This window comes from Nicotiana tabacum, chromosome 14, assembly GCF_000715075.1.
Source record: "Nicotiana tabacum cultivar K326 chromosome 14, ASM71507v2, whole genome shotgun sequence".
Classification (NCBI taxonomy): Eukaryota; Viridiplantae; Streptophyta; class Magnoliopsida; order Solanales; family Solanaceae; genus Nicotiana; species Nicotiana tabacum.
This window is the reverse complement of record NC_134093.1, coordinates 23,254,562-23,266,273: the sequence shown is the minus strand read 5'-3', so window position 1 is coordinate 23,266,273 and position 11,712 is coordinate 23,254,562. Positions and strand designations below refer to the sequence as shown.

Below are 11,712 nucleotides of genomic sequence, written 5' to 3'. Positions count from 1 at the left end.
ATTAATAAATTTTATAACAAATAGCCCAAGGCTCCACACAATGTGTATAAAATCTCAAAAACAATCAACAAAGATAGAAATTAATCAACATAGGGCAACGCCTTCATTAATCCAAATGTTTGATAATTATATTAATACTTCTTCTTAAGCTTGTTTTAATTAATTATTTGCTTAGGGAACATTCATAATGAAATTAAATCCCAAAAAATATCAAACCATCGAACTCACGGGATTTACATAAATATACAAGTAATAATTACATCGAATTGTCGTATAAAAACAAGTTCAATAGATGAGATTCAAGGCATGGCAATTAGATGATTAAATATATGCCAACAATTATCCAATTTACTACACAATATGCTCAAGACTTTAACTCAATAAATTTTTCACATATAAGCCCGGGTACGTACTCGTCACCTCGCGTACACGGCTTTTTACATTTCACAAATGGCACATAAGACTCGATGCCTAAGGGGTAATTCTCTCACTCGAGGTTAGGCAAGATACTTACCTTTTTGAAATTATACCGATATTCCAAAATTACTTTCTTGCTTGAATTGACCTCCGGGCCGCTCAAATCTATCCAAATTAATTGTATAACTTCATTAAAATTCATCGGAAAAAATTTCGGATAATAATACGCCGACTTAAAAATTTATTCGAAAAAGTGAACAAAAGTCAACGCGGGGCCCACCTCTCGGAACCCGACATAATTTTTACTAAATCCGAACACTCATTCCGATATGAGTTCAACCATACCAATTTTATCAAATTCCCATAACAACTCGACCTCCAAATCTTAAATTAAACCAAGAGGGTTTTTATAATTTTCTAACTTAATTCACCGATTAAATGTTAAAAACAACTATGAATTAGGGTAATTTAATCAATATTGAGTTAAAAAAACTTACCCCGTTATTTTCCTTGAAATACTCTCGAAAATCGCCTCTTCCCGAGCTCTAATCAGACAAAAATAGAAAATGGGATGAAGTCCCAATTTCAGAACTTAAAATCACTTCCCAAGCTTTTACTCTACGTGATCGCGAACATTCCCACACGATCGCGAAGAACAGTTTTCCACTGCCCATATTTAACCTTACGCGATCGCGAACTTTCCCACGTGATCGCGATGTACAACATCACAGACCTACGCGATCGCGAACTCGTCCACGTGATCGCGAAGCACAAAATGCATGACTTCTATTTTCGCTCCACTTACTCTACGCGATCACGACCTTTTTCACGCGTTCGCGAGTCAAAATATCCCATAACTACGCGATCACATCCCTCTTCACGCGATCACGTAGAAAAAAACTTAGCAGCCCCTCAATTAACCCTACGCGATCGCGGATATCCCCACGCGATCGCAGACACATTCACGCGATCGCGTAGAAGGTAAACAAAATCAGATATCAAAAAATTCTAGTAGTTGTTCAAGTCCAAATTGTTTGATCCGTTAACCATCCGAAACTCACCCGAGCTTCTAGGGACCTCAACCAAAAATACCAAAAAGTCCTAAAATATCATACGAGCTTAGTCGAACCTTCAAATCACCTAAAATAACACTAAAACCACGAATCATATCCCAATTCAAGCCTAATAAACTTTGAAACTTTTAATTTCTAAAAACAACACCGAAACCTATCAAATCACGTCCGATTGAGCTCCAATTTTGCACACAAGTCATAAATGACGTAACGGAGCTATTCCAATTTTCGGAATCAAAATCTGACCTCGTTATCAAAAATTCAACCTGCGGTCGGACTTTTCAAAATCTTCTATTTTCCAATTTTCGCTAAAATGCGTCGAATTGTCCTATGGACTTCCAAATCCAAATCTAAACATACGCCTATATTTGAAATTGTCATACGAAACTATTGCCGTTATCGAAATTCTATTCCGGGGTCGTTTTCTCAAAAGTCAACTCTCTGGTCAACTCTTTCCATTTAAACTTCTAAATAAGAATTGTTCTTTTAATTAAATTCCGAATCTTCCAAAAATCAAACTCAACTACACCAGCGGGTCATAATACATATTACGAAGCTGATCGGGACCTTAAGTCGTTGAACGGGGAGTTAATTCTTAAAATAATAAGTCGAGTCGTTACATTCTTCACCTCTTAAACATACGTTCGTCCTCGAACGTGCCAAAAATCTTTCTAAGGATTTTAAATTACTGAGTGTATTCTTACACACATACTCGTGGGTGATTCTACGTCCCGTAATTTAATATGGGTCCGACAGCACCATCTCAGTTGAGATTATTTCTTTTATCGAGACTGGTAAACTTTAAGACCAAATTTCTTATACTCCCAACATTTTCAAAAAAGTCCGATTTTCACATCAACGCACAGTATTATTCTCAACTAGCTATAGCAACTCGTGTCTACGCACACATCAACTTATCAGAAATTTTGACAGAGTCTCCCCTGTAATTGGGCCCATCCACTTGCCAGAGTAACACCAAAATAACTCCTAACAACACATCCACAACCCCACAAAGCACCACAATGTATATATCAATAACACTAATCTCAGCATTACAAGCACCACATTATCATAATGATATCAGGACATGAAACACATCATATGTATGCCCATCACCACATCTCTGGTCTTAATAGTTGTTCATAATCGATTACAACATCGCCAATTAACCTCATATTAACCAAAACCTCGTTTTGAATTTTCACAACACTGACAGCAAAATGTGAGGCATGAAAACCTCATAACTATTTACCCGAATTAACGAGTCCCATTTAACGTCACCTGGGCACTCACCTCGTATGCTAAAACTCAATAATTATAGCACAATTATGGCACAAAAACACATAAAAGAATTATCACATAAGCCTATCACGCATAACTCCCTATTAGTACTATAGTACAAATTTTTTAATTTCACAAAGGGAGAATTTAAACTGATAAATTTTTCACCACAAAGACCTCGTCCTTATATAGCTTCCACCGTGGCTTGTAGCCCGGTTTAAATATTTTACATCATATAAAACAAATGTGAGGATCTCGTCCTCAACTCCGAATCACAAGTATTTTGCACATTGTGCTAACTGAAATTTTCAATATCCTTTCTTTCTTCTATTCAATAAATTTCGTAAATATTTTTCGTAATACATAATGAACCCCCATCCCGGTAGGGCATATAATTCATAAAATTGAATTCAATTATTCCAAAATCACATCGAAACCCACTGTAGTGAGTAAAAAAAGTCGCATTTAGACTTATAGCCCCCAATGGTGTACACAAATAAAAACGATAGATACGGGCTTACCTCATCGAATCTCCCAACAAGGATAACATATAAGTGATTCACAAAATTACGAAGCTCACCCATAAGCGGAGCATAACAGGAGGACTCACCTTAATATTCAGATCCAAATCAAATTAAGGGAAACTATTCTTTTATAGCAAATCAGGATCGTACCTGTAACGACACCATCTGGTGTGTCGGCCTCAGCCAAATCATAGCGATTATATCAACGAGTCGGGCCTCCACCTCTTAGGCGCCCTCTACCCGTCTGTCCTCCATCCCTAACTAGCTGTGCACGTGGGGTAGTAGCTGCATTGGGGCCCATAGTCTGAGTGTTCTGATAAAATCCACCCCTCCCAAGTCTGGGACAATCTCTCATAATGTGCCTAGTGTCACCACACTCATAACAGCCCCTCTAAAATCGCAGTTGCTGAGTCGGTACCGGATAACTCTGGAGCACTCCGAGTCATCTGATGTGCAAACTGAGCTGGCCGACTGCTCGAGCCTCTACTATAATGGGTCCTAGCTGAAGAGTAAATTTCATTGATCCCTCCAGAGCTTCGAGACCTTTTGGCCTCCTTAGACTCCCTTTCCTCACCTAGAACACCCTCAATCTTCCTCGCATTCTGCACTACTTGTTGAAATAGAGTATCAGTTTGTAACTCTCGACCCATGCATATTTTAATATCTTAATCGAGCCCCTCAATGAATCTGCGGACCCGCTTTTTGACTGTAGGAACCAAGATAGGTGCATGACAGGCTAACTTACTGAACCTGATAGCATATTCTGACACTGTCATAGTGCCCTGACGCAACCGTTCAAACTCTGTGCGCCACGCATCTCGAAGAGTCTGGGGAATAAACTCTTTCAAGAACATTTTCGAAAATTGAGCCCAAGTTGGTGGTGTTGCATCGACTAGTCAACATTCTTCATAGATTTTCCACCACTGATACGTTGTGACTGACAGTTGAAATGTAGTAAAGGCAACTCCGCTCACTTCCACAATACCCATGGTGTGGAGAATACGTTGATAATTTTCTAGAAATTCTTGGGCATCCTCTGTAGCTGTGCCACTGAAAGTAGGTGGACTATACCTCATAAACCTCTCAAGTCTCTTTTGTTCTTCTTCTGATGCCTCTGGACTGACCTCAGGCCGAACCGGAATAACAGATTATACTGGTACTACACCCGGAACCTGACCAACGTAAACCTGCTGCTCAGGAGTTGTGGTAGGAGTCTAAGCTACTCCCCCAATCCACGAAATATTTGGTGCAACAGAGATCAATCCCGCCTGAGTTAATGTACCAAACATTCTCAGGAACTGTGCAAAGTCTCCTGAAGCCCGGGGGTAACAACAGGTGCTTCTGGTACCTGTCCCCTAGCTGGGGCTACTGGCGGTTCCTCAACTGCTGCTCTGACGGGTGCTCCAGTCGCGGAACGTGCCCTTCCTCGACCTCTACCTCGGCCCCGACCTCTTGCAACCCTAGCAGTATGTGCGGATGCCAGCTAACCCGGTAGCATATGTCCTCACCATCTATGAGAGAATAGAGATACAAAGGCTCAAATTCTAAATTCATCAAATTCCGCATGAGAGGAATAAAAGAAGTGGAAATTTCCTAACAGTGCTGTAGCCTCTCGAAGATAAGTACAGACGTCTCAGTACCGATCCGCAAGACACTACTAGACTCGTTCGTGACTCGTAGAACCTATGAACCTAGAGCTTTGATACCAACTTGTCAAGACCCAAAATTCCCACCACAAGCGTCGTGATGGCACTTAGTCTCTAAGACTAGGTAAGCTGATTACACTTACATTTCAAGCCTTCTTTTTCTTTTATAGAAACTAACAGCGGAAATAGTTACAACAACCTCCCAAGACTGGTAGTACTGAGTCATGAACTCTAACTGAATACATAAAATAATTTCAAGGATCGAATACGCAATACTGTATGAATAATAATTAGCAGTACAATAAAATAAAAAGACTCCAAGGAACTACGACAACCAAGAAGCTCTATCTTGAATCCTTGCGATCACACTTTAACTTTGTCCGAGTCCGATATCTCCAACACCTGGCTCTACACAAAAATGTGCAGAAGTGTAGTATGAGTACACCACGGTCGGTACCCAGTAAGTATCAAGACTAACCTCAGTGGAGTAGAGACGAGGTACAGTCAAGACACTCGCGAGTCTAATAACTTGTGCAATATAGTATACAAAATAATAGAAAACAAATAACAATAAGGGCAACACAAACCAACCAGTGATATGCCCGGCATGGTAACAAGAACACTATTAATATTGCTCAACAAACAATAAATACAAGTACACCCAATTAAATCAAGTTCTTCAAATAAATATCTTTCACATATAATTCTTCCAAATAACTCTCTTTCAAATATAATTTCTCCAAATTAATATCTTTCAAATATAATTCTTTCAATAAATCATTTTCAAATATAATTTTCTCAAATAAATATCTTTCAAATACAATTCCTTTTAATACTACTTTTTTTGAAAAAAACTCCTTCCAAATAAATATTTGAATATAATTCTTTCAATTAAAAGTCACCATGTGACACCTCATTTTATAGTCATAAAAATACGGGTCTCAGCCCTTTTTATATTTTCACGGCACTTCATGCCCATAATTAAATCATCATATTTCCTCGACACCTCGTGCCCATTTTTCATATCACATCTGTACGGACAGTTCACGTGCCAATAATAAAACCATCATATTTTCCCCGGCACTTTGTGCCCACGTTTGATATCTCAACTGCACGGACAATTCACGTGCCAATATCATCATTACTTACTCACAGCACCTCGTGCCCACATTTCTTTTCATAATCCGCTTGGCAATAGCCGCATGCTCCCAATTTCAACATAAATCATACTATTATCAATTTACAAACAACAAGACAAATTGCACAAGGAAAATCACAACATCACATAAAAATCACCAATGCAACCCCTCCATATCATCACATATCATCCATGATAATAGCCACCCTTATCTCTCTTATAACCATCCATATCACTCCTATAATAGCCTTTATTATCCCTCCGCCCTGATAATATCAATAGCCACCCTTATCGCTCCTATAGCAACCCTTATCTCTCATATAGCCACCTTTATCTCTCATATAGCCACCTTATTGCTCCGCCAAGACAATATCACAACACACATAACACCAGTGAAATGCCACCCTTATACCCAGATAATATCAACAGTGAAATGACACCCTTATGTCCTCAAAATAATAACTCAAATAACACAATAATTTACACAGAATATTATCACGGTAACATAACAAAATCAATTCATATCACGATTTGCCCAATGGCCACAACCAATTCCAAAGATATAATAAAATTAATAAATTTCACAATAAATAGCCCAAGGCTCCACACAATGTGTATAAAATCTCAAAAACAATCAACAAAGATAGAAATTAATCAACATAGGGCAACGCCTTCATTAATCCAAATGTTTGATAATTATATTAACACTTCTTCTTAAGCTTGTTTTAATTAATTATTTGCTTAGGGAACATTCATAATGAAATTAAATTCATAAAAATATCAAACCATCGAACTCACGGAATTCACATAAATATACAAGTAATAATTACATCGAATTGTCATATAAAAACAAGTTCAATAGATGTGATTCGAGGCATGGCAATTAGATGATTAAATATATGCCAACAATTATCCAATTTACTACACAATATGCTCAAGACTTTAACTCAATAAATTTTCTACATATAAGACCGGGTACGTACTCGTCACCTCGCGTACACGGCTTTTTACATTTCACAAATGGTACATAAGACTCGATGCCTAAGGGGTAATTCTCTCACTCGAGGTTAGGCAAGATACTTACCTTTTTGAAATTATGTCGATATTCCAAAATTATCTTCTTGCTTGAATTGACCTCCGGACCGCTCAAATCTATCCAAATTAATTGTATAACTTCATTAAAATTCATTGAAAATAATTTCGGATAATAATACGCCGACTTAAAAATTTATTCAAAAAAGTCAACAAAAGTCAACGCAGGGCCCACCTCTCGGAACCCGACATAATTTTTATGAAATTCGAACACTCATTCCGATATGAGTTCAACCATACCAATTTTATCAAATTCCGATAACAACTCAACCTCCAAATCTTAAATTAAACCAAGAGGGTTTTCATAATTTTCTAACTTAATTCAACGATTAAATGTTAAAAACAACCATGAATTAGGGTAATTTAACCAATATTGAGTTAAGAAAACTTACCCCGTTGTTTTCCTTGAAAAACTCTCGAAAATCGCCTCTTCCCGAGCTCCAATCAGACAAAAATGGAAAATGGGACGAAATCCCAATTTTAGAACTTAAACGCACTGCCCAGGCTTTTACTCTACGTGATCGCGAACATTCCCACGCGATCGCGAAGAATAGTTTTCCACTGCCCAGATTTAACCTTACGCGATCGCGAACTTTCCCTCGCGATCGCGATGTACAACATCACAGACCTACGCGATCGCGGACTCGTCCACGTAATCGCGAAGCACAAAATGCGTGACTTCTATTTCCGCTCCACTTACTCTATGCGATTGCGACCTTCTTCACACATCCTTTTTCACACATTCGCGAGTCACAAAATCTCAGAGCTACGCGATCGCGTAGAACAAAACTCAGCATCCCCTCAGTTAACCCTACGCGATCGCATAGAACAAAACTCCACTGCCCAACTAAGCCTAAGCGATCACATACACATTCACGCGATCGCGTAGAAGGAAAACAAAATCAGATATCAGAAAATTCCAGCAATTGTTCAAATCTAATTTTTTTGATCCGTTAACCATCATCTGAAACTCACCTGAGCCCTTTGGGACCTCAACCAAAAATATCAACAAGTCCTAAAACATCATACGAGCTTAATCGAACCCTCAAGTTACCTCAAACAACACTAAAACCACGAATCATACCACAATTCAAGCCTAATGAACTTTGAAACTTTCAATTTCTACAAATAACGCTGAAACCTATCAAATCACGTACGATTGACCTCAAATTTTGCACACAAGTCATAAATGACGTAATGGAGCTATTCCAATTTTCAGAATCGAAATCCGACATCGTTATAGAAAATTCAACCTTCCGTCGGACTTTCCAAAAAATTTCTATTTTCAACTTTCGCCAAAATGCGTTGAAATGTCCTACAAACTTCCAAATCCAAATCCGAATATACGCCTAAGTTTGAAATTATCATACGAAACTATTTTCGTCATCGAAATTTTATTTCGGGGTCGTTTTCTCAAAAGTCAACTATCTGGTCAATTCTTTCCATTTAATCTTCTGAATAAGAATTGTTCTTTTAATTAAATTCCAAATCTTCCAAAAATCAAACTCGACCATACCCGCGGGTCATAATACATATTACGAAGTTGCTCGGGACCTTAAGTCGCTGAACAAGGCATTAATTCTTAAAACGACAAGTCGGGTCGTTACAATAATTATTATTTCATATGTGACATGAAAATGAAATAAAAGTATTTTTGGATTTTGAAATTGAAAAAGATTATTTGGAAGTAGCATAATATTCATCAAAAGTATTTGGGACCAGCATTTTGTTTTCTTTTTGGGACCAGTAGACTGATGCCAATTTCAGTTCCGAAAACAAAATTGTTTCAATTATTAAGTTGCTTAATAGTTTACTAATCTTTAATCATCTCATGATCATGATCGTACGTACAGACTATGATTATATTTTCTGTCCATTACTTTATCAAAGGACATCCGTACAATATAAATTAGCATCAATAAATCAACAAAGGCCAAAGAGTGTTTTACAAAAGTTCGATTTGCACTGAAAACGAAAGAACTAGAATCTCATCAGCAGCTAGAAAGCAAAACACATTTCTGATCCTATTCTTGGCTTTATTTGTTGATTGATATGTAATTCTAATCAATCATTTATGATTAGTATATACGTAAGAAACAATAAATTAAACAGAAGGCTACGACTTTGCATCAGCGGCGTCTAACATGATAATTTTAGCTTTATAAAAGGATATAATAAGTACGTGTTATATTATATTGTCATTGTAATTTAACCTACATGTTAGTATTATTTTTATCATGTTGCCAACTAATTTTATCTCTAAAATATATGCTTATCTTAGATATTTTTATGTAATTACCTTATGAGTTGTGTAAACTTTTTATTACACGATCATTGCATATAACTTAAGGGTAGGCTAGAGTCTTGGAGCAACGGTAAAGTTATCTCCGTGCGACCTATAAGTAGTGGTGGTAAAATGGTTAAAAGAAAATAGTTATCCACCCATATTATCTATTAAAAATGGGTTGGATAATCAACTTCTTAAAAACGGGTCAAATATAGATAAGAACTATATTATCCACTTAGAAAATGGATAATCAATGAATTACTAATGAGTTTAACTTTTACATTTGTAAAGCCTCAAATTGGGGGTTCCTCAAGTTTGGGAGACTAGAAATTCTTTCAAAAGTAATCATATTGAAGAAGACATGGATAATATGGATATCGATATTATCCATCGGTTAACCCGTATTTTATCTGTATTAAATATGAGTCGGGTCAGATAATTTATCTATTTTTTACATTACCCATTTTCGACCCGTTCATATCTAACTCGACCTGCCCGTTTGCCACCCCTACCAATAAGTCACGAGTTCGAGCCCTGGAAGTAGCCACTAATGCTTGCATTAAGGTAGGTTGTCTACATCACACCCCTTGAGGTACTGTCCTTCCCTGAAACCTACGAATGTGGGATGCTTTGTACACTATACTGTGCCTACCAGTACATATAACTTAAACTCCATTTCTAAATCAAGGTGGGTCCATAAAAATATAGCATGGCTAGTTTCATAAATATAGAACTTCTATTAATTATCTTTCCATTATATATACATCAATTTGAGTTTATGGTTCTTAAGTTCATCAAATGGAAGAAGTAAAGCTCCATGGAACTTCTTATAATTTGTTCACTTATAGGGTTATTTGGGCTCTAAAGCTAAAGGGAATACCTTTTGACTACATAGAAGAGGAACATTCTGATAAATGTCCTTTAGTTTTGAAATATAATCCAGCTTTTAAGAGATTTCCAGTGCTTTTTCATGGTAAAAAAGCACTTTCTGAATCCATGGTTATTCTTGAATATATTGAAGATACTTGGCCTCAAAATCCACTTCTTCCCATTGATCCCATTGATAGAGCTATGTCAAGATTTTGGGTTAAATTTGCTGGAGATAAGGTATTTTTTTTTACTATAGCACTTACACAATTTAGTCAAACAACTTAACCCTCAATAACAACAACAACAACCTCAGTGTAATCCCACAAGTAGAGTTTGCGGGTAGTGTGTACGCAGTCCTTACCCTACCTTGAGAAGGTAAAAGACTGTTTCCGGCTAGACCGTGGGCTCAGGGAGGGTCTCACCTAAATTTAATTGTGCCTTACTGCCTTCTATTTGGAGTTTCAATGTTCTTTCAAAATGCTAACATTCTTTAAGTGCTTTAAAAAAAATCGATGATCTTATTCCCAAATTATTTCTTTTTCTTCTTCTTTTTTTGGTTTTCAATATTTAGAAGACATTTTTTTCGCACAAACTTCTTTATTTTCAAAAAATGTTGTTGGGAGAGTTGTCCAAATTGGTTAAATTTCACGGATAGTGGCCGGTTCAGCTTTTCATGATCGGCTTATTGCACCAAAATCATAAAACTAATTTGTAATGAAAAAGCAACTCAACTATGCCAAATATATCAAAGAAAACAAAAAGAGCTGAAAAATATTAGTAAATCCCATCCCGAACACATGCAAGTTGCTACTTCAACAACGTAATTCACCTTACATAATATTCATGTGGTACACCGTTAAAAAAATGCCCGCTCTTTTTATCTTCCGTGATTATCCCGTTAAAATCTTAATGAAATTTGTTATTGTGATATAGGGACATTGTATTGGGACAATGTACTACACAAGTGGAGAAAAGCAAGAAAAGGCCATCAAAGAAACAATAGAAATGCTTACAATTATAGAGGAACAAGCTTTTGTTGGAGAAAAGAAATTTTTTGGTGGTGAAAAAATTGGAATTTTGGACATTGCTTTTGGTATAATTCCTCATTGGCTTGAAGTAATTGAAGATATTGTGGGAGTGAAATTGTTGAAACCTCACTCATTTCCTCGTTTGCTCAATTGGGTTCAGAATTTCAAAGAAGAAACAGTCATTAAAGAGAATCTCCCTAATCGTGATGACATGTTTGTGTTTTTAAAAAATCAAAGAGAGATGCTATTGTCATCTTCTTGAGCTTTTACTTTGTTTACTTCTGTTTGATAACTATTGTAAATACTTCTTTTTACTTCTCATGTGTGTTTATGAAGGTAAAATTTGTTGAGAAATA

General features: G+C 36.8%; 1 protein-coding gene across 1 annotated transcript; it reads left to right on the top strand.

Annotated features, from left to right (window-relative positions):
• The first annotated feature begins 10,232 nt into the window (after positions 1-10,232).
• LOC107825375 (putative glutathione S-transferase) lies at positions 10,233-11,712 on the top strand. Its single transcript, XM_016652225.2, has 2 exons — positions 10,233-10,565; positions 11,262-11,712. Exons 1-2 carry the CDS (start codon positions 10,257-10,259, stop codon positions 11,616-11,618), a joined length of 666 nt encoding a protein of 221 aa, XP_016507711.1. The 5' UTR covers positions 10,233-10,256; the 3' UTR covers positions 11,619-11,712.

Bases quoted from the DNA above. Each gene is read 5' to 3' on its own strand.
- LOC107825375 (XM_016652225.2), top strand. From the start codon at position 10,257: ATGGAAGAAGTAAAGCTCCATGGAACTTCTTATAATTTGTTCACTTAT. The intron at 10,566-11,261 runs GTATTTTTTTTT...ATTGTGATATAG, and splicing joins TTAAATTTGCTGGAGATAAG to GGACATTGTATTGGGACAAT.